The sequence below is a fragment of the Choloepus didactylus genome, chromosome 3 (assembly GCF_015220235.1).
Source record: "Choloepus didactylus isolate mChoDid1 chromosome 3, mChoDid1.pri, whole genome shotgun sequence".
NCBI lineage: Eukaryota > Metazoa > Chordata > Mammalia > Pilosa > Megalonychidae > Choloepus > Choloepus didactylus.
In genome coordinates, this window is record NC_051309.1 from 43,869,354 (window position 1) to 43,893,128 (window position 23,775).

At 38.6% G+C, this 23,775-nt stretch overlaps 1 protein-coding gene across 3 annotated transcripts in view; it reads left to right on the plus strand.

The window, feature by feature from the left end:
• The first annotated feature begins 8,165 nt into the window (after window positions 1–8,165).
• The window catches only part of NSUN7 (NOP2/Sun RNA methyltransferase family member 7), a 151,699-nt gene continuing 136,089 nt past the window's right edge, over window positions 8,166–23,775 (plus strand). For 2 of the 3 annotated variants that reach the window (XM_037829669.1, XM_037829670.1), the window contains exons 1-2: window positions 8,166–8,522; window positions 8,875–9,270. In XM_037829669.1, coding sequence (XP_037685597.1) covers window positions 8,967–9,270 — 304 coding nt within the window. In that variant the 5' untranslated portion in view covers window positions 8,166–8,522; window positions 8,875–8,966. Of the gene's footprint in view, window positions 8,523–8,874; window positions 9,271–22,135; window positions 22,171–23,775 lie in introns of those variants that run through there. The other variant, XM_037829671.1, reaches the window with a different exon arrangement.

Here is a 23,775-nt window from a genome sequence, read left to right on the forward strand (position 1 = left end):
TTACTTTTTGTCCTCATTTTTCTATTTATCTGTCTATACACTGCATAAAAGGAATGGAAGCAAAAAGTTTTCACAATCATATAGTCGCACAGTGTAAGTTATATAGTTATACAATAATCTTCAAGAATAAAGGCTACTGGGTTGCAATTAAACAGTTTCAGGTATTTCCTTCCAGCTATTCCAGTACACTAAAAACTAAAAGGGGATATCTATATAATGCATAAGAATAACCTCCAGAATCACCTCTCAACTCTTAGCCACTGAAATTTTATTTGGTTTCATTTCTCTTCCACCTTTTGGTCCAAGAAGGTTTTATCAATCTCATGATGCCAGAACCAAGCTCATCCCCACAAGTCATGTCCCACATTGTCAGGGATATTTACACCCCTGGGAGTCATTTCCCACATAGGAGGGAGGGCAGTGAGTTTACCTGCAGAGTTGGCTTAGAAGAGAGAGGCCATATCTGAGAAACAAAAGAGGTTCTCTGGGGATGACTCTTAGGCACCATTTTAAGTAGGCTTAGTCTCTCCTTTGTAGTAACAAACTTCATAAGGGCAAACCCCAAGATTGAGGGCTTGGCCTACTAAGCCGGTAGTCCCCCCAATGCTTGTGAGAATATCAGGAATTTACCAGGTGGGGAAATTTAATATTCCCACATTTTCCCCCAGTCCCTCAAGGGGAATTGCAAATACATCTTTATTCTCTGCTCAATTACTCTAGGATGTATTGGGGCTCCACACTAACCCATAAAAACCAACAGATTTCACTCCCTATTCAACATAATTATGTTGTTTGAATAAACTGACCACACAAGTTAAATTATATAGTGTGTTACAAAATATATAGATTTTGCAACTAATAAACATCTCTTCCTTTGGTCTCACATAGAAGTTGAAGTTTTAAAAACACCACCAATATCATCCTTTACCCTTTAGTCTGATTTATCTTAGTCCTAACCAAGTCCATTTCATTCATATCTCTAACTGAAGTCTGATCTCTTTTTTCAGACTCCTTAACATTTGCTGTATGGGGTAATGCTGACATTCACAGCTGCTGGACTCTGGCACTGAGTCTCAGGTGTCAAATAGATACCCAAATTTCCAGGGACCAACCAAGTTATACACAAACAGTGCAGTATCTCAGAATTTACAAATAACCATTACAACTCAGGAATAGATGTAACTGCTGTAACAGCTCACAATCTAGGAACCTTTACAATAAGCCTTCCTCTGATAACCTATGCCCTCAGACTCAATTCTCAGAGTTTGCACATTATAGTTAGTCCATATTAGTGAGGAATTATGTTTTTCTTTTCATTTCTGGTTTACTTCACTCAACATACTGTTCTCAATGTCCATTCACCTCACAACTTCACTCCTTCTTGCAGCAGGTCAACATTTCCATTGTGTGTATACATCACAGTTTGCTGTTCTGTTCATCAGCCGATGTACCCTTAGGCCACCTCCGTCCACTGCAAATCATGACTACTGACACCATAAACCCCACTGTGCAAATATCCACTCATGTCCCTCTTTTCAGTTCTTTCAAGTATATACCCAATAACCAAGTTGCAGGACCATATAGCAACCCCATGCTTAGCTTCCCGTGAAACCACCACACCACCCTCCAGATGGGATGCACCATTCTACTTCCCCACCAATGGTGATTAGGTACATCCCTGTGCTGGTTTGGATGTATTATGTCCCCTAAAATGTCATGTTCTTTGATGCAATCTTGTAGGGGCAGATGTATTAGTGTTGATTGGGTTGGATTCCTTTGATTGAGTGTTTCCATGGAGATGTGGCTCAATCAACGGTGGACAAGACTTTTATTGGATAATTTCCATGGAGATGTTACCCAACCCATTTAGGGTGGAACTTAATTAAATCACTGGAGCCATACAGAAGAGCTGACAAACAGAAGGAACTCAGTGCTGCTGTAGCCAAGGGAGACATTTTGGAGACAGCTTTTGAAAGCAGACTTTTGCTGACATTTGCCCTGGAGGAGCTAAGAGAGGACAAATGCCTCAACAGCAACATTTTGAAGAATGCACAGGAGCTGAGAGAGGAGCTGGAACACAACCTGGGATCAGCAATGCTAGCCACGTGCCTTCCCAGCCAACAGAGGTTTCCCAGATGCCGTTGGCCTTCCTTCGTGAAGGTATACTTGTGTTGATGCCTTAACTTGGACATTTTTATGGCCTTCAGACTGTAAATTTGTAACCAAATAAACCCCCTTTATAAAAGCCAATCCATTTCTGGTATTTTGCATAATGGCGGCATTAGCAAACTGGAACAATCCCTTTCTCCACATTTTCTCCAGCACTTGTATCCCTCTATTCATTTTTTGCATGGTTTTATGCACACACCATACATAAGTAAACAATCAAGAGTACCCTGTAAAATCAGTTATGCATTCACCACCACTATCTATATAAGGACATTTCCATTTCTTCCAAAAAGAAAGAAAAAGAGGCAAAAAAAAAAAAAAGTAAAAAGAAAAAATGGCAAATAAAAAGCAACAAAAGAAAAAATAAAATAAAAATAAAATATAGTAAAAAAGTCAGATAATAATGCCAACATCAAGAATCCCATACCCCTCCCTATACTCCCCTCTTATAGACATTTAGCTTTGGTATTTTGCCTTTGTTACAATTAATGAAAGTACATTACAATGTTATTATTAACTATAGACTCTAGTTTGCATTGATTGTATTTTTTCCCCAATGCCACCCCATTTTTAACACCTTGCAAAGTTGACATTCATTTGTTCTCCCTCATGTAAAAACATATTTGTACATTTAATCACAATCATTGTACAATCACTGATTGTACATTTAATCATAATCTTCTAGCTGAAGCTTGCATAGGAGCAACCTCCAGAATGACCTCTCAACTCTATTTGAAGTCTCTTAGCCACTGAAACTTCATTTTGTTTCATTTCTCTTCCACCTTTTGGTCAAGAAGTCATTGTCAATCCCATGATGCCAGGGCCAGGCTTATCCCTGGGAGTCATGGTCCATGTTATTTTTTTTGCCTCTTCCTCTTTCTCTTGGGAAGAAATGGAAATGTCCTTATATAGATAGTGGTGGTGAATGCATGACCCCTTGCATTCAAGTGGTGACATGACCCCTTGCAGTCATGTCCCACATAAGGAGGAGGATAGTCAGTTTATTTGCAGAGTTTGACTTAGAGAGAGAGGCCACATCTGAGCAACAAGAGTTCTCTGGAGGTGACTCGTAGGCATAATTATAAATTGGCTTAGCTTCACTATTACAGAAATAAGTTTCCTAAGGGTAAGCCTCATGATTGAGGGCTTGGCCTATTAAATTGGGAGTCTCTAATGCTTGAGAGAATATCAGGAATTCCCCAGATGGGGACGTTTAATAGTCCCACATTTTTCTCCAGTCCCTCAAGGGACTTTGCAAATACTTTTTAATTTTCTGCCCCAAATATTCTGTAATGTTTCAGGGTATTAAAATAATCTGTACAGAATAACAAGCTCTCATTCCCTATTCTAGGTTCCATTTAACTAGTTTGTTTAAATAAACTGACCAAACAGGTTAAATTAGATAGTGTGCTACAGAACATTTTGGATAAAATAAACATCTCTTCCTTTGGTCTCACACTGAAGTTGAAGTTTTAAAATACTGTTCTATGTATTTTTGAAAGGGGTATATTGGTCTTTTCATTTGGTATTTACTAATTTATAACAGACCTCAGTTGATTTGAGTACAGCTTTATATGTTCAGATCAAATTGAAGTAAGTGAACAATATATTTCAAATACCTACTTGGCTAACATATACCAGGAACTCTGAGTCAAAAGCAAGGAATGTTAATGTACAAGTATTCCAAATGTTCTTCTCTTTCCCCTGGGAAAGAAAATCATTCCTTTAAGGTCCCTTGGCAGAAAGCTCTGGAAAACCAACTTTTAATTTTCTATACCCTGTCTGATTCAATGTTTTGATCATATTACAGCGTGTGACTCAAACAAAGACTAAATGTTTTGCTCCCCTGATTTCACAACAGTTGAATTCAGATACCTCTCTATGGTTACGTTTTACACTGCTCACTGAGATTTAATGCGCTTTCCTCTGGCCCTCTCCTCCAACACTTAAAGTGTACAATGAGGCCATAAATCAGAAGAGAGAGGTAAGGAGAAAGGATTATACACATGGTAGAGTACATAGTAACAGTGAATTCACTAACCTACAAATGTTTGCCTATGTTCTACTTTGGGGGTTAGTGACTTTAGTTAAATCTTCTTTTCAGTATAATGAATACAGTCACTTACATTGAACTATCAGAAAATAACATGGAGTTTCTGAAATTGTCTTTTAATAAATAACAGTATTTTAAAGTTTACAACTAGATATTTCCTTATATTTGCTGCTGATTATACTGTGTACTGTGTGACACAGGATAAAATGCACTATGACCCCTAAAACATTGACCATATTTGTAATCTTTTGTGCATGTGGGTGTGTGTGATAGAGTGACATTTTGCTAGAATCTGGGAATAAAAAGGTATAATATTTAATAAAAATAAAAAGATGTGATATACAATAAAAATTAAAAGATGTTAAAAAATTAATGAAACTGTCTCCGAGTGTGTGTGTTGTGCAGGTAGAGGGCTAGCAGGAGGGGCAATACAGGTATGTACACAAATATTCATAATGAAAATTGAAGGGTGCCAAAATACAAGAATATCCATGCATTAATTCATTGAGGACAATATCCCTGATCATTTAATGCTGATTTTTTTTTCTTTTTACTTCTAGGGCTGAGTACAGTGCCAGGCATACAGTAAGACTTAATACATACTTATAAAATGAATGAATGAATGTACATATGCATGCATAAAATGCTACAGGAACTTAGAAGAGGGAACATATGATATTCTGAGGATAATGGATATGGGTAGACTGATGGGTGAAGTGGGTCAGGGGGTAGGGGTTTGCAGCAAAGACTAATTGTTTTAACATTCATCCCTTTTTCTTCCGTAGAAATAGTCCCTTCAATTTTTAGCTATATGCTTTTAATAACCTCCTTTGTAGCTAGATATGTCATGTAACTAAATTCTGTCCAGTTGAATGCAAGTAAAAGTGATGTGCCCTCCCTTTGCTCTTTATCTTCCTAACCACTGGTTGGAAATGGACATGCAACAGTCATCTTGGACTAAGCAGATAATGGCAAAGCCCTTATATAGATGCAGCCCAAAATAGGAGTCTGAGTCCCCAGTGACTTAGTCGGGAGAGCTCCTACACAAACTGTGCTTTATGAGAGAAATAAACTTCTATTTATTTTGTTAAAATGAGTGGTTATTTTGGGTCTCTTTCATAAGTACCTAAATTCATAACCCAACTGATAAAAGCCTCAGGAAAAGCTTTATAGAAACGATGCTTGAACTGAGTTTCATAGATAGAGGAGAAGTTCACCAGATGGACAAAGGAGGAAGGGCTTTCAAGACTGAGGGAACAGTATGTGAAAAGATATGGAATTTGAGGAATGGCTGAAGGATACCAAGTGATGAGGCTGGAAAGGCAGGCAAGGGCCAAATCACAGAGAACCCTGTCTACCTTGCTAAATGTTTTGAAAAGGAGAAGATACTGGAGGATAAAAGGAAGACTGAAATCTCACAAATCACATGTAAAATAAGCAGGATAATAATTTGTTTTACAGGAGAAGAAAGAGAAATCAAGAAAGGCTAAACAACTTTTGCAAGATCACATAGTCTGTCAGAGGCAGAGGTGGAATTAGAACCAATATTTTTTCAATTGTACCAGTGGTTATCAAAATCTGGTCCTTGGACTGACTACATCAGAATAACCTGGGTTATCTACTAAAATACAAATTCCTGGGTCCCATCCCAGACCTGCTGTCTCAAAATCTCTGAGGATGGGTCCCATCAATTTGCATTTTTAACAAAAACTCAGTGCTTGAAAGTTGAAAACCACTAAGCTATATACTAGATTACTTCAAAATATCTCTAAGTGTTTATAAACAGTGCCTTATACCTAGACTCTAGTAAAAGAAAAAAGTCCTGCAGGTGCCAATTCAGTAGATTAGCTTTCTCTGTACTGTACTTTCATGCCTTCTAGAATCTAAAGGTTAAAGAAATTGCTTTATAAATAAAACTTCTAGAGGGATAGAGGAAGAATGAACAATTATTGAACACCTACTACTTTTCAGATCCTGTTCTGACACACATCATCTCATTAAATCCTCATAAACATTCTCTATTGTAGGCATTACTGTTTCCAACTTACAGATGAGAAACTGAGTCCAAAAGCTGTTACATGGATACAAGTCCATCAAATGCCAAAGTCTATCCTGTACTGCCTAACACAATGAGGGAAGGACTGGAGGATACAACTCAGAATTCCTGAGCAACCATAACAGATGTTAGTGTACCTGTAAATTATGTTTCTTTTCCAGATTGGCCCACTTAGTAGTTGGACAGATTTCTGAGGATCCTAACCAATAATGAGTAGAGCTGCTAGGATTATTTAACTCTTGGGTATATTTAGCATGCTTTTTGCTGAGTTTGGGCTTGAATCTGCAAACTATTCCTATGACTTTGTTTGATTTCAGCCCAGAATGAAAAACTTTACTCAACTTGTAGGCTTTGGGGCTTTGGTTTCTTTTGACTTATGGAGAAGATGAAGACCAAGCATCTAGCATAATTATTTTTTTCTCTTTTTAATGGATACTGGCATCAATGAAATAATGATTGTTTAAAACACCGTTTGTTCGGTTCCTCCCATAATCCAATGCCAACTCTATTTTACAACAGATCTTTCTAAACCAGGCAAGAAATGTGAAGTACATACATGTATTTCATTGCATGACCTTTATGTATGTACTTTTCTTTGCATTATTACATAGAATTTTATCCTAAAAGAAATCGGAGTGTATACAATTAGGCTTTAGATACTCCAGTGGGTATTAAAATTATTAGATCACCAGACTCCTATTGAAATCTGCTAGAGAAGTTTCAAAGTAGCAATACAGGTGATATATTAAATAAAAACTAATCCTTTCTTTTCCTTTTCAGTTTTAGAACATGCACTTTGGAGATAAAATAGGTTAAAAGGCTATTTTAAAAGTGCTTCAAATGCACATTTACTTAATAGAAAACTTAAATCTCAGTCATTTGGTTTTATTCAAAAAATATTTTTCAACTACTTTTGAAAATCAGCTTGGCCAATTTTCCTTGATGTGTTAGGATACAGACTTAGCTCTAGGGCTCACAAAAATTAAACGACCCCTATTACAACTCTTTTGGCTATGATTAAAGAGGGAAACTTATATTGTATATATGTAGTAATAGAATAAAAATTAAAAAAAAAAATCCATGGAAATACACTACACAAACAGTGAACCCTAAGTTAAATCATGGACTTTACTTAATAGTACTTTATAAAAATGTGCCTCTTCAATTGCAACAAATGTTCCACACACGAACGCAAGGTGGTGGTGGTAAGGTGGGATATGGGAAGCCTGTATTTTATACATGATTGTTCTGTAAACCCACAACTTCTCTAATTAAAATAAATTAATAAAAAAAACCCTTTTGGGATTTATATGCTTCCAATTCCATTCTATACTTTGAAAGGAGGAGTGAATTTAATGGTTCCTATTAGCATCTTAGCAACATCTTTCTTTGTAAGCAACTCCTGGAGAATAGAGATGGGGTCTTCTTGATAAACATACCCTGGAAGAGTCCATCAAATGTGATGTCTGTTTCTCTAAAAGTATAGAAATTAAGTAGGTTGTTGTTTTTTTTTCTTCAGAACTTCTACATTCATCTGTTTTATTTCTTGAGCCTCCACTAAAGCCCGCTAAGCTTGATGTTGCTAGAGACACAAAATTCTTGCTTTCAAGGAGCTAGCAAGGGACGTGTGGAGAAAAAAGGGGCTATGTGTGGTTCTGGTAAGTCGAGGATCCTCAGGCCCGGTGTGGTCCAATAGTGCAAGAGCCTTAGACTTCCAGGAGGGGTTGAAACTGACGTTCCAGGATCTGGGAGAAAGAACACGTCACCAAGCGAAAGGTGACCTTTCGCCAAATCCCGCGGGAACATCCGGTCCCCACCCCACCCCCACACGCGGCGCCTGACCCGCTTTCAGTTACCATGGAGACCCGGGCCCTGGCTCCGCCGACTCCGAGGGACCGGGGTGGCCTACCCTTCTATGGCCTGCGTCCGTCCTCCTGGGGGCGCCGCCCTCCAGCCTCCTCAGGCACTGCGTCCGCGAGGAACCAACGCGCGAGGCACCGGGCAAGGCCCCGAGCGAGTCCTTCAGGAATCAGAGCGAACCGAGCGCCGGAGGTCGCGACTCCCCTGTCCCGAACTCGGCCGGTGCGAGTGGCTGCATTTGAACAAAACGGCCTTCGCGGGCCGCCGCTGCCGCAGCCCCGGGGCTCCGGAGGGCACTGTTCCCGACACCATCCTCTGGTGCCAGCAGGGAGGCGGCTGCCGCGTCTCCTTCCCCAAAGCCCCGAGAAACATCCATCCTGTGAGGTAAGGGAGGATTCGCGTGAGCCGCTGAAAGGGACGCCCGCTCAGATGCGGGCGGGCGGCTCCGGGGCCTCAGACTTGGCTCATTGGGGAGCTTTCTGTCCCCAGGCCGGTCACAGTAAAAATCTCCCGCCTCTAATGAGGCGATCCACGAGCCTTCTCTTCACCCTTCCGCCGTGTGTGTGTGTGTGTGTGTGTGTAAGTTTTGTTGAGGCTTGTCATGTTCGAAGTACAGGCTGCTTGGATCGGCCAGTAAATGCCTCTTGCTAGTCTTTTAAAACCACAAGGAGATGGACCAACCAATTGTGGTGGGTCAAAAATAGTGATTTACTGAGATAACTTTTTCTTTTCACAGAGACGATGCTCAAGGTATCAGGAAAACCATCCCCTGGAACATCTGACTTGTAATTCGAGCTTGAGTTATTGACGACAATCAAGGGGGCAAGCATGCTGCACTCCTCAAGTGAACTGGAGTTTTCGGACGAAAATACGGAGGGAATCTCCCAACTTGCTTCCCTGGAGCTGTCAGAGGTGGCAGCATCCAGAGCAAAAAGCGCATGTGTAGCTGAAAAACCTGGCTATCCGGACTCGGTTTACGTAATGGCAGCTAACATTTTCCAGGGTATTCGAATCGAGAAGTCACCAGAGATCTTAATAAAATATGGGAATGAACCCTTGCCATCCTTGTCCGAGTCTGAGGATGAAACCTTTCAGCGTTTGTCCTATGAGCTGGCTTTCAGTGCCCTGAAGTGTGAGTAGCACCAGTCCTCCAAGTTCTGCACTAAAGGAAAATAATGAGGGAATTTGTGGCGTGCGGCTCCCTCGACCCACCCAACCCCCTCCGACCTCCCATCCCTCCCCGATCCCCCACCCCATCACGGGATTGTTTTTTACATTTATGCATATATTCTTTCATATGAATAGGAGAGGTCCAGTCAAACTAACTCAATCAGACCAGTATTGCTTTTCACCGCGGGTTTCCCTATACCTAGCACAGTGCCTTATTCTCAGATGGGTGTAATGCACAGTCATTAAATCGTACAAGGAAACAATTCGATTAGTAGGGGGACAGAATTCACGTTGAAGTCTAATTACAGTTTTTCCTCCCACCGTGTCTGTTTTTCCATTCCCTCCGTTTACATCTTGAATTTTAGTTTATGAACTGTCATTCAAAACAAAATAGTAAAAGGGGGGAGATGGAGTAAACAGAAAAGGTACCATATTTTAGAAAATAATAAACTTCAAAATTAAATCAATCCAAATTGAGATTATCCCATTCATAACCAGTAGATTTAATTGTATGAGGTTGTCAGCTTTTTCCTCTGGACTTTGGTAAAATTTCTTTTTCTGATTGGGCCTCCAGGGTTTGGAGTACAGTGTTTCAGATTCTCTCAATGGTGGCCAATTTCAAATTATGAACTTCTGAGTGTGGAGTTGACTCTAGGAGATAACCAAAAATTGTTACTCTGAGGAGAGAAGTGAAAGGGCCTGGAAATTTTTGTACTAGATGTGACTATAAAGTTTATAAAGATCTATAGACTGACTGAATGTGGTTCTAAAAAGAAATTCCAGAAACTTCTGGAGTAATAGCAACATGGTTGAAATGATGAGCATAATGTTTTCTAAAGAGATACTTTGCAAGAGAACACTCATTTAAATGTATTTCCTTAATACTAGTCCTGGACCTAGTATATCCTTGCACATAGGAGGCGATTAAAAATTATCTAGTTGAATCAAAATGTTCTGTTACTTATTAGGCATGAATAGATACTTTTGGTTGTCTGCAGAGATGATGTAGCTCAACTCTGAAGCCAGGAAATTATCATTATAGAGGAAAATTTGTATGTTGTCAAAAGGCAACCTCTTTTTAGTTTTCTTTTCTTTTTCTCCTGCTCATGATTTTTAAAAAATTTTTACTTATGTCTTAGCTGTTTTCTCCTCCAGTTCAATCTTTCAGACTTTGTCTCATCTCCCACTGCCCCCCTCCTTTTTAAAATGTAGTTTTAGTGTGATTTTAACAATCAACCAAAGTGTTGAACTTGACATAGTGGGTCAAATGAACGTTTTGCATTTTCTGCTTACAACAATGAAATACAGACTGGGCAAACATGTTGATTAATTGCTATTTAATGTTAACACAAAAACTCTATTATAGACCATTTGCTTTCTTAATAGGATATTGTAACTTACTTTTAGAAATTGATAACAAAACCCTAAAATTATTCTATATAAAATTAATGCATTAACTAGAAGTGTGTATATAGTGTAGTATCTTTTTCTTTAAATCCTTGTTTCTATTTTATGAAGGGTATTGTGATTGCTTGACATTTTTAAGTGACCTAGAAAATCCTAATCAGATAGATGATTGTTACAGTATCTTTATAAACCAGTTTTTCCTTGAAATTTTCATTTTTATAAGTTCAAATTATAAAAGGCAACTTTGGTTGTTTACTTGGTAAAAATATTAATTTCCTCTTAAGTAATTAATGTTTTAATTTATTTTCTTAATAATTTCTGAAAGTTTGAGTGAAATAAAATCAGGATTCCTAAATTCAGTGGGCTTTCCAAGATACTTAAGAGCCTGATATTTTACTTATAAAATATTGGAGACTCTTGTGTATTTCACTTGTATCTTCTGTTATCAATGTTACACATCAATACTTTTACATGCAATATTTTGTAAACTCACATCTGGTTTATACAATAGAGGTTCACAGAATCATGGTTCAGAAAAGAAAACTCAGTTTCTTCCCTAAGATTTTATAGAAACAGTAAAGCTGAAAAGATTAATGTAAAGAGAGCTTAGGCTATGGAACTTTTTGTTTATGAGTCTGTACAAGGATAATAAGATAACATGAGCTTTTTTTTTTTGAGGAAGGAGGAGAAGAAAGAAATTACAGAAAATCTCTTAGTTATACAGATGTTAAGTATATTCCTTTGATTGTCTTATGTATTTTTCAGTTTTATCGTTTGCTCCTTTGTTGATGTTCTTTGTATATAAGCTCTTTAAAGGCAGACAGTATATTTATCAGATTAACCTCTTAATCAAAGGGCTTAATATAATATTTTTTTCCTGCTAAAGAAAAGGAATTAGTAATAAAAGGTAGCCTCTTAAATTTGACATCTGACAAAGTAGTGTACTATTAGCAGCTAAAAACAAAAATTGGAAAAACAGTTTCCTGAAAAAACAAGTAAATGAATAACAAAAAGCAAACAAACAAAAACAAATGAAAAACATAAAGAAACAGATGTCCCTGAAATTGGTGATCTTATTCCTGGGTGATTCTTTCTCCATCTTTTCTAGGTGTATATAGTAGTTGGTAACTTTTACTCCTAGAATTGGCTGTGGCATTAGCTGGTCATTTCAGAATCATCTCACTGTCAGTAAAAACAACAACAACAACAAAACAGAACAAAAACACACAAAAAACAGTAAATGCTCAATGTATGCTTTGGTTATGGCTTTTGGGAATTCATAATTGTCATCAGGAGTCCCTAAGACCACCCTCAGGTTCAGTGATTCACCAGAAGTACTTATAGAACTCAGTAGACACTCACAGTTAGGGTTTATTACAGTGAGAGGACACAGATTAGAATCAGCAATGAAAAAGGTGCACAGGGAAGAATCTAGGATAGACAAAGTACAGGCTTCCAGTTTTCCTCTTGTCTCCCAGTAGAGTCTTATGAACAGCACTTAATTCTCCCAACAATGATGTGTGATGATATCTATGAAGTATTGCCAACCAGAGAAGTTCATCCAAGCCTCGGTGTCCAGTTTTTATTGGTGGTCACTCATGTATTTAAGGAATACTCATGTGGCTGACCTTAGTTACTCAATCTCTAGCTCCTCCAGAGATCAAGCTAATACTACATGGCCCAAGGCCCCTACCATAAATCACATTGTTAGCATAGACTATCAGGTGAGGCCCAAGGCTCTGGGTAAATCAAAATACTCTTATCAGGCAGGTTATTCCAAGGAATTAGAGGTTATTTCCCAGGAGCCAATCTATGACCAAACTTTTCTTGGGAATGTTCAGGGTTTAGACAATGTAGTTCTTTACTGCACAGTAATTCATTAGGAAAATCATCTAAATCAACAACCTCTTAATTCTCTTGAGTGACAATAATAATACCTCATATTTGTGTAGCTCTTTAAAATTCATAAAACACTTCACATCATTTGATATGTCAGTCCTTAGAGATGGAAGATTCTCATTTTGCAGATGAAAAAAATTGGGGGAACCCCAAGGAGAGATTAAATGATGTACCTAAAGAACTATACAGGAAGAAGGATAAAAAAGAGGAGTTCATCTGGTTGAAAGGGTAGTAGAATAACAATCTCCATCCCTAATTCTAGTTTTTTATGGTTCCACATTGTTGTGTTTTAACTGTATAATAATTTTGTATTTGCTGATGCCAGCTTCTCTCCCCTTCATTTCTACTTATCTCAAATATTTTTTCAAAAATTTTCAGGGCTATTCATATTGGTTTTGCCAAAAAGACTTTAGAATAATTTTGTCAAGCATCCCCCCTCCCACACACAAAACCCCCTTTTAACTATATTTATAATTATAGGATGGCCCTGGCATTCTTGAAGTGAAGGTTCTAGGGGTCCCTCATATGAAGGAAACTCTATGAAAACATAATAAAAACAGAAAGGGAGAACATAGGGGAGAGTCAAGAGAAGAAACATATTCCTCCATCTTTCCTCTAGAATGGAAGGGAAGACTAGATGGATTGTGTGAATTTTAGAAGTCCAGTAATACTACTCCTATCTATCCATCTGAGTTTGGAACCAACTGAGAGAGATAAAAGAGATTTGGGGGGATATAGCTTCAGATCTCTGGTTAAGTGGGCTTGCAAATATTTTACCCCTGAATTTGAGACTTCATCTAATCCATGGCACAGCTGAATATTCACAGTCCCCTCCACACTAGCACACACAAGGCACATGGCAAAGAGAAGCCTGGAATGCATGCATGCCTCCCTGCACACAAGCTGTCAGAGAGAGAGAGAGAGAGAGAGAGAGAGGGAGAGAGAGAGAGAGAGAGAGAGAGAGAGAGAGAGAGAGAGAGAGAGAGAGAGAGAGAGAGAGAGAGAGAGAGAGAGAGAGAGAGAGAGAGAGAAAGAGAGAGAGAATGGAGTAGGGGGTGGGAAATAGCCCAGTTTCTTCCTCCAGTTTCCCAATCAGATAAACCCAATTTTCCTCCCATAGGTAGTAGTGAATAAGGGGTAGGGAGACAGTCCAGGAGGGTTACTCTAGAGAGTGCCTTCCACAGGGAAACATAAAGGAGTGAGAATTAAGTTTCTCACAATAGACTAAAGAAAAGAGGCTTAATTAGTGGGGAAGTGGGGTGTGGATTGGAGATATTGGGCTGAACTAGGATAAGGGAAGGTTTGCAACCTTTGAGTAAGTCCCAATTACCCAAATTAGGCATGGCAGTGTATTTTATTTATCTATTCTGGCTTGTTATAAAGATAAAATGAGGAAAGGCAACATAATGTTGTTAAGAGCATGTACTCTGGTGCCAGACTGCCTGGGTTTGAATTCCTCATCTGTCGCTTGCTGTGTGACTATGTTACCATTCTATGCCTCATTTCCTAACCTTTTAAATGGAGATAATGATGGTACCTGACTCAGGAGTGTTGTGTTAAATAAATTAATATATGAAAAACACTTAGAAAAATGTTTAGCACATAGAAAGTACTATATAAAGTATACTACAGTTGTTATTAATGAGAATGTTAACTGTAGATATACAAAAGTATATCTCTGCATAATATCAAAGACAGCCCAAAGATTATGTGAGTTTTGACAAGAGCCCTAGAAAAAATGCAATGTTAGCAAAGTCATTTTTCTGTTCTCCTTCTATTCATTGTTTCTTCTATTTCTTAAGAGTCCAGTGCCTCCATTGCTCAAAGTTCTATAGCCTAGCCAGGTCTGCCATTTCAGAAGTTCTTCATTCTTACAGTGACTATGTTTTCTGACTCATGGTCAGACCATGCTTAGAAACAAGGTATAGATGGGAATTGGTTTGTGAGTACTAAGTTTATGAAACTGTAAAGTTCATTTTCCATGAGTAAAATGTTACTATTGTACAGTATAGCCATAATTGATGGCCAAAATATAGTTAATGATTCACGAAGGATTTTTCTATGAAAACTGGTATCTGTGTTCCCAAATTAAGCTACTTCTAGTTTTCCCACCTCCAAATTAAAAATGGAAATTTATTGTGTACCTTGCATATAGTAAGTATTCCATAATTGTTGAATGAACTGAAACTAGCATAACTTTCTGTTGAGCTGATTAAAGCATTTGCTATATGATGTATATGTATTTAAGTAAATATAATGACAAGAACATCCATGTATCATGTGGTAGTTGTAAAATATGTCCACAAATTCTTTTCACAAGGTGGAGCCTAATTCTCCACCCCTTGAGTGTGAGCTGGATTTAGTGACTTGCTTCTAACAAATAGAAGTAGTGATGGGAGGCTTTGGAGGCTAGGTCATAAAAGGACTAAGGCTTCCTACTTGTTCTTTCTTTCTGTCTCTTGGATCACTAGAGACTGGGAGAAGCCAGCTGCCATGTCATGAGTTGCCATATGAAGAGGCCTTTGCAGTGAGCAACTGAGGCCTACCACCTACAGCTATGTGAATGAGATTGGCTGGGAAGTCTCTGACCTCAGTCAAGCTTTCAGATGTCAATAACATCTTCAAATAACTGCAGTTCTGGCTGAAAGCACAACTGCAACCTCATAAGAAATCTTGAGCCAGAGCCTCCCATCTAAGCTACTGGATTCTTAACCTTCAGAAACTGTGTGAGATAATAAGTGTTTATTTTTTCAAGGTATTAATTTGTTACCAAGTGGTAGATAACAACTACAGATTTTTGTGCCTGATAACAAAATCCTAAAATGTGGGAGTGGCTTTAGAACCAGAAAGTGGGCAGAAGCCGGAAGGACTTTGAGGAGAGTGACTCTAAAATCCTTTGTTAAAACCTCAGAAAGATCCAAAGGTGGTGCCTCAGCATACTATTTGTGCCGGTTTGAAACTGTTATGGACCCCATAAGAGCCATGATCTTTTAACCCAATCCTGTTGAGTGAAGCTTTTGATTGTTTCCATGGAGATGTGACTCACCCAACTGTGGGCGATACTTTGGTTAGATCACATCCATAGAGGTGTGGACACTGCCCATTCCAGGTGTGTCTTTATTGGTTCACTGGAGAATTTAAGAAAGCTCAAGAGCCGACACAGATGCTGACACTTCAAGATGCTTGGAGATGAGGACAGAAGGACGTTTGGAGATGCTAAGAGATGAAGCCCAGAGTTTGCCTCGGAGAAGCTAAGAGAGGACCGCCTGATACTTAGAGAGAAATGTCCTGGGAGAAAGAAGCAAGGATGCACAGGAGCTGAGAGAGAGAAGAGAAAGCAGAAGCCCACAAACATTTTCAAGAAAGCCATTTGGAAATTCAACCTGGGAGCAAAGGACCAGCAGACTCCAGCTCTGTGCCTTCCCAGCTGACAGAGGTGTTCCAGACACCATCAGCCATTTTTCGGTGAAGGTATCCTCTTGTTGATGCCTTAGTTTGGACAGTTTTATGGCCTTAGAACTGTAACTTAATTTATTAATTTGTATCTTAATAAATCTCCTTTATAAAAGCCAATCCATTTCTGGTATTTTGCATAATGGAGCATTAGCAAACCAAATGCTATCTGTGAAGTGCCTTGAAGAAACTGTACAAACATGATTATCTTTGAGAAGGCTGCAAGTGAGGACTTAAAAAAAATGAGGAAAATCATTGAAAACTGAGGGAAGGGATTCTTGTTATGTAGTGGCAGAAAGTTTATCAAAACAGTTACCTGCAGAAATGTGGAAAGTAAAAAATATACCTAAATAACTGGGTGGTCTAGCTAAGGAGATTTCCAGCCAGGCTGTTAAAGGTGCTGCTTGGTTCCTTCTTGCTGCTTATAGTAAAATGCGAGAGAAGAGATATACATTAAAGGAAGGACTGTTAAACCAAAAGGTGTCAGGACTTCTGGTTTTGGAGATACTTGGCTTTTCCAAATGACAGATGATGCTAAAATTAAGAAATGGCTTCTGAGCAAAGATTAAATGCAGGAAAACATGGTCTAAATATGAAGGCAAAATTGTGACTCTAAAATCCTTTGGTAAGACCTCAGAAAGATAAAAAGGTGGTGCCTCAACATGCTATTCAATCAGACAAAAGATTTTAAGGGCACACCTCATAGATCTCAATCAAAAATAGGGCTTTTAAGACGCTTACAGGCATTGTCCCTCAGCAGAAGCCCAAGGAAGAGAAGGACTTATCTCAAATATTTGCAGGTGTGGTTCACAGGAGACCCATAAAGTTTTAAAAGAGGATTTATAGAAACATTGCCACCTTGGACTAAAAAGGACAGAGAGAACAAAGTGAAAAGGGACCTATGGGCCTCCAATTTTAGTAGACAGGATGGAGGTGGAGAAAACTACACAGCTGCAAACAAGTGCTAACTTTCATAGAAGAGGAAGGATGACTCAGGGTGGAGCCAAGAATGAGAGAGTGGGGCCAAGAGCCATGGAAAATTATTCTTAGGGAGAAGCAGGACTGAATTCTAATCAAGAAACTTCCAACATTTGCCCATCTGGATTTCAGAATTGCTGGGAACCAGTGACTGACTCCTTATGCCTCTCATTAGCCCCCTTTTTGAACGGGAATGTCTATAGTGATTATCCTATGCTTGTCACATTATCATATGTTGGGTGTGAGGGAGGGAAGGTAGATAACTTGTCCTTTTAGTTCATAGGTCTTTATATTGAGAGGAGCTGTACTTAAGACTTGAGGATCTGATCTAAGTGATGAGAATCTGGATGTTATTATGGGATAACATCTGATGTTAAAATGGGATGGACTTGTGTGTGTGTGGGGGGGTCTTGGAAAGGTGTGAACGTATTTTGAATGTGAGAAGGATGTGAATCACTGGGGGCCAGAAAGCAAACTTTAGTAGCCAGCCTCTAAATTGTCTCCCAATGATCCCTGCCTTCTGGTATTCACACCTTTAGGTAGTCACCTCACACATCATACCAGGGTTTTTTGTGTGACCAATAAGCATGGTAGAAATTATGTTGTGTCACTTCCAAGGCTAGGTTGTAAAAGCCATTGTGGCTTCTGCCTTGCTCTCTCTCTTGGATCACTTGCCCTGGGGGAGGCACCATGCTGAGCAGTCCCGCAGGGAGGCCTGTGTGGCAAGGAGTTGAGGCCTCCTGCCAACAGCCATACCAGTGAACTTAGAATCTAATCCTCCAGCCCTGTCAAGTCTTCAGTTGACTAAATCCCTGGCAAAGAGCTACAACTTCTTGAGAGACTCTGAGCCACAACCATCCATCTGAGCTGCTTCCAAATTCTTGATCCACAGAAACTTGAAATAATAAACTTTTTGTTTTGCTTTTCTAAGCCTTGGGTTAATTTTTAATGCAGCATTAGGTAACCCACTCAGTTTAAGAAACAGAACATTGCCATTATCTTTGAAGCCCATTATGTACCCCTTTGGAAAACATGTTTAAACCCCTCTTGTTCTACATATAAATATATATGTACAATAATCAGCTTAGAATCAAGAATTTCAATCAGACTGCGTTAAGGAAGTTAATGATGGAAAAATGTGAGATGGGGTCTTTGGCATAGCATTCCTCAATATTTTTATTAATTATTTGATTTGAGGCTTTTAGAGAACCTGGAGGAATTTTCTGAGAGAATAGGACTCCTCAATAGCATGTATTTCTTTAAGATAATGTAATGTTAGAGGATGATATTGGTTAGGCTTTCGCTAATCTCTTCTCTCAGAAAGAAAACAGACAACCTGAAAGGAAGAAAAAAGGAATGGGCATTTACTGAGTTCAGTCCATGTCATTCATAGCCATGGTGTGGTAGAAAGAAGCACAGGAGTTCAGGGCCATTTTCTTCTACCTACTAGTTGTGTGAATTTTGGCAAGTTATGTAATTCCCTTATCTGTTTCTTCTATTGTAAAACAGAGCTATTCACACCTCATGGGCTTGTTGTAAGTTTAAACAAAATAATGCAACACCTGCCACAGTTTCAGTCCCACACTAGGTTCATTTGATTGGCAAATGAGCTAGAAATCATCTCCAGATTTTGGAAACTCTCAATAGTTGACAAAGGATTTGGGCCTGATTTGTACTGTTTCAGTTCCTTTCTCAACAATTAGAGTTAGTATAGAAAACAATTTGGTCATTGCCAGGTGTGATAGGAAGGATGTCCACACCCTAAACCCTGGGATTTGTGAATACATTACATTACATGGCAAAGGGATTTTGCAGATGTAGTTAAGATTACTAATCAGCTACCTTAAAATCAGATAAAATACTAGATTAAGCAGGTGGGCCCAATCTAATCACACGAGCCCTTATAAGCAGACAGCTTTTTCTGGTTGGAAGTAGGAGAGACATAGTAGAAAGTCAGAGAAAGTTGAAGCCTGAAAAGGAATCGATGTGCTCCTACTCGTTTGAAGGTAGAAGAAGCGATGTGAGGAGGAATGCAGGCTGCCTTAAGGAGCTGAGAGAAGCTCCTGGTTAACAGCCAGCCAGAAAAGTAGACTGCAGCCCTAGAGCTACCAGGAACTGAATTTTGCCAATAACATGAATGAGCTTGGAAGTGGATTCCAGATAGGAGCCCAGGCTGGCTGACACTTTGATTTCATCCTTATGAGACCTGGAGCAGAGGAATCAGCTGAGCCCATCCAGACTTCTGACCTACAGAGTTGTGAGATAACAAATTTGTGTTGCTTTGAGCAAATAAGTTTGTGGTGGTCTGTTACGACAGCAATAGAAAACTAATGTACTAGGAGGGGACACATAGCTGTGACAAGTATGGTTTGGGGAGAGAAGAAATCAATGCCTTTACTTTCAAATTATACCAGTTGGTCTATGGCTAGACCTAGTTACCATGAGATTAGATAGTGTGATGTTGTGTACTTGTCTATTTTTTCACCCATGTTTTCTTTTTTGCCTGAAGTATCTTGCAAAAAATAATTCTACCCTTTCTGTGTTGTGCTAAGGGGAGAAAGTAAAACAGATTTTCTAGTTTTACCTTGTTCACAGTCAATCTAAAGAATAAGGGGCATAGAATATAATCAGTGGAAGTGGAAATAGTGAGAACATCCCATCTGGGACATTTTTTGCAGCCTTTCTGTCCCACCTGGAGATGTTATTTGATGAGCTTTTCTTGTTGACTAGAAGTGGTGAGAATGAACATCCTTGCCTTATTCCCAATATTAAATATGAAATTGGCTATAGGTTTTTCATTCTTGCTTTTTATCAGGTTGAAGATATTCCCTCCTGTTCCTGGTTTGCTGAGAGGGTTGTTTTGTTTTGTTTTTAACCACTGTGAATGGATGTTTAACTTTGTCAAGTGCTGTTTTTGCATCTGATGATCTCGTGTTTTGTTCTTCTTTATTCTATTACTGTGGTAAATTACATTGATTTCTGAATATTAAATCAACCATGCATTCCTAGGATAAACCACATTTGGTCAGATATAGTATCTTTTTCATGTATTGCTGAATTTGATTTTCTAATAGTTTACTTAGGATTTTTGTTTTATGTTTATGTTCACAGGGTATTGGTCTATAATTTTCTTTCCTTGTAATGTCCTTGTCAGGTTTTAGTATCAGGGTTATGCTGGCTTTATAAAATGAATGAGAAGTGTTCCTTCTTCCTCTGTTCTCTTAAAGAGTGATGGTTACCTTGTTATTATTTTTTTACTTAAATATTTGGTAGAATTCACTATGGAAGGCATTGATGAAATGGCATTTTATATAAGATCTAAATGACAAGAAGTTGGCTATGTGAAGATCTGGGGGAAGCGCATTCAAGGCAGAGGGAATGGTAATGACAAAGCAGACAAAGTGGCCCAGGTGGAAATGAGCTCGGCACATTCAAAGAACTGAGAGACAGTCATATGGCTGCATCTAGTGAGCCAGGGGAGAGTCATAGGAGGTGATGATAAAGTGGTAAGCAGGAATCTGATCATTTGGGCATTTTAAGCTTTTTAGGGTGAGTCTAGAGTAGCTTTTACTCAAGGACTAGTTTAATCCCACTGCTAATGTATGCTCTCTGTAGGGTTTCAGTTAAGTCCTAAATGAGGACTCTCCACACTGGCTTGTCAGAATGAAATCATCATCTAGCCTTGTGCAAGCCCTGGAAACTGTTTAGCTTCTTTGCCCAGCCCTCATGGAGTTTTACCTCAAGTGTCTGCAACTTAGAATTCAGTAATAGACTCAAGGAATCCCCTGTACAGATTTTTGAATTTTTTTCTTTTTCAGCCTAGCTCCCTCATTTTCCGTATCTTGCCTCATAAATTCCAGCCCTCTCAGCCTTCTAGAACTCTGATCTTTGTTTTCTTAACTCAGTAAGTCTGCTTTTTTTCTGCTTAGAATCCCGTTCCCTGCACTGCACTTTGGAAAGTACCTCTGGGCATAAAGGTTCTTTAAATGGGACTATTGTAAGTTTAAATAACTTATATAATATATGTTATATATAATATTATATATATTAAAATAACTTTTAAATAACTTTAAAAGGGGCTATCATAAGGTTCATCTCATTTATTTCATTCTCTCAGGGATCAAGGTTCTATGCTGCTTCTTGTTCAAGGTACAAAAACCTTTGCTTCATATATTTTGTCCAGTTTTCTAGTTATTTATAGTGGGAGGATACTCTATCATGATATAAGATACTCTATCAGGATGTATAATTACATTTTTAAAATATCACTCTACCTGCCATGTGGAATGGATTGTGGGAGGGTAAGAGTTACAGGCAGAGAAACTAATAAGGAGGCTATCACAGTAGACCTGGTGACAGATGATAGTGGCTTGGATTCATACTGTAGTAATGGAAATGGAAGGAATTGGTCAGACTCAGCCTGTGTTTTCAAATTGGAGTTATAGGACTTGATGCATTAGATACAATGTGGGTGCAGGGAAGGGGAGGAAAGAAGAATCAAAGATGATGTCTAGGTAGATGACGGCATCTTAATTGTAATGTAAAGACTTTGGGATGAATAGTTTTGGAGTGATTTGGGAAGATGAACTCAAGAATTCCTGTTTTGCCCATGTTAATTTTGAGATGACTATTAGATGTCCAAATTCATAGAGACACAAGTTAGACAGACTACAGGTTACCAGGGGTGAGTGTGAGACAAGGAGAATGGGGAATTATTGCTTCATGGATAGTGATTATTTGGTGTGATAGAAAAGCTTTGGTAATGGATGGTGGTGATGGTAGCACAACATTGTGAATGTGATTAATACCTTTGAATTGTGTATTTGAAAGTGGTTATTAAAGTGGGAAATTTTATGTTGTACATATGTTGCCATAATAAAAATTAAAAGAAAGTTGAATAGGTAGTCTGACATAGGATTCTTGACTTCAGGAGAGTGATCAGCACTAAAGATATAATTTTGAAATTGTCTCAATATAGGTGACATTTAAAGCCATGGAACCTAGTAAGGTTTCATTGAAGTCCTGGGTGTTCAATGGGGACTCTCCACACTGGCTTATCAGTACGAAATCTAAGAAGGGATGGTTGATATGGAAGAGGAAGGTAGTCCCAGCAAAGAAAACTGAGGTATAAAAATTATATACCTCACAGAAACCTGAGGAGAAAAGGGCACACATTTATTGACTGAAATGATCACATGAAAACCATTCACTTTTGAACTTGAGGAAATTTACCGTAACATTTTGTAAATGTCAAAAAAGAGGGAATTTTTTTTCCTGTAGCAATTCTTAATACTTTAATTTTTAGTAGCAATAAGCATGTAGCTCTAAAACTTAGCTGCCACTGAACAAAACCAATTTTTGATTAGTTCTCACTTTGCCTACTTTTTCCTATAAGCACTCATTATACATTCTTGCCACTGTCAGCCATTGTTGGATAAGCAAAGTCTGAAGCCATTTACACAAATTTGGAAATTATTAATTTGCATGGCTGAATACTCGAACTTTATCATAGTTGGTTTGAGACACCTATATGCTTGGGGGAGATTAGAATTTTATAATAGAGGAAAGCAATTTTAAAGAACTAGACTTCTGAGCTGAAAATACCTTACAGTAATACAATAGGTTTGAAAGCCAGGCTTTCCACAAAAGAGATGATTTGTGGAATTCCTTTTGCTCTCATTTAAATTGTCAATGGCTGAGCCTAGAGGACTCAGACAATTGAGAAATAAAAGGTTACATTTATTGAACACTTAATATGTATCAATCACTATTCTAAGAAGAACTTTACATAACAACCCTTGAGGTGGGCACTGTTAGCACCCTGTATTTTTACAGATGGGAAAACTTAGGCACAGACAGTTTTAAGGACCTGCCTTATGCCATAGAGCTAGAAAGGGGAGTAACCAGAATTCAAACTCAGGTAGTCTGACTCTAGAGTACAAACTTTAACTACTTATATTCCACAATGCCTTCCACTTGACCAAAGGACTATGGTAGATCAAAGATTATGGCATGGTGAAAATAAAAGTAGAGTCCATCCTTTCCTAGCCATGTGAAACTGTGGATGGAGAAAAGCAAAAACAATCAGGTGTTTGTGGCCTCTTTAGATAAGTTAGGATCTTGCCCTGATTTACTCTGGATTTCTGGGGAACTTCCTCACTGACTGCCCCAAACCAGTATCGTGTAACCTGTGTTCCAGGTTGTACATCCAGGATAGGTGCAGATACATCAGAAAACTTGGTAGAGCAATACGCCATGGAACAGACTTTGAGTTTTAGCTTTCTCAAGTTTCTCTCAGTTTCAGTCTGTCATAGTCAGAACTCAGGAGGCTTTCGTGGAGTCTTAACTGAATATCAGAGGGTCTAATGAGAGTGGAGGCTAGGGTGAGTCAGCCAAGGAAAGCTACTGATCAAGTAAGAAAGACCAGAATATGATTTCAGCAGCAGCAGACTTCAGCTGAGAATGATAGCAAGGTCAGTAGAAATAAGACAAACCAGGGCCAAAGGAACCAGAAGATATTACTGTGCAAGGATTCTTGATTCTCTAGATTATCCTCTCTCCCTATAATACACACCATGCTACCTCCTGCCTTGACACATATCTGGTTGCGTTGTTGTCAGTGCGATAGTTTTTGTATCCCCAGCCAAATCAATAGAAGTTCATATAATGCAAATGTTTTTCCCAAATTCATCACACTATATCCAATTCATATTATACCCAAATCGTAATG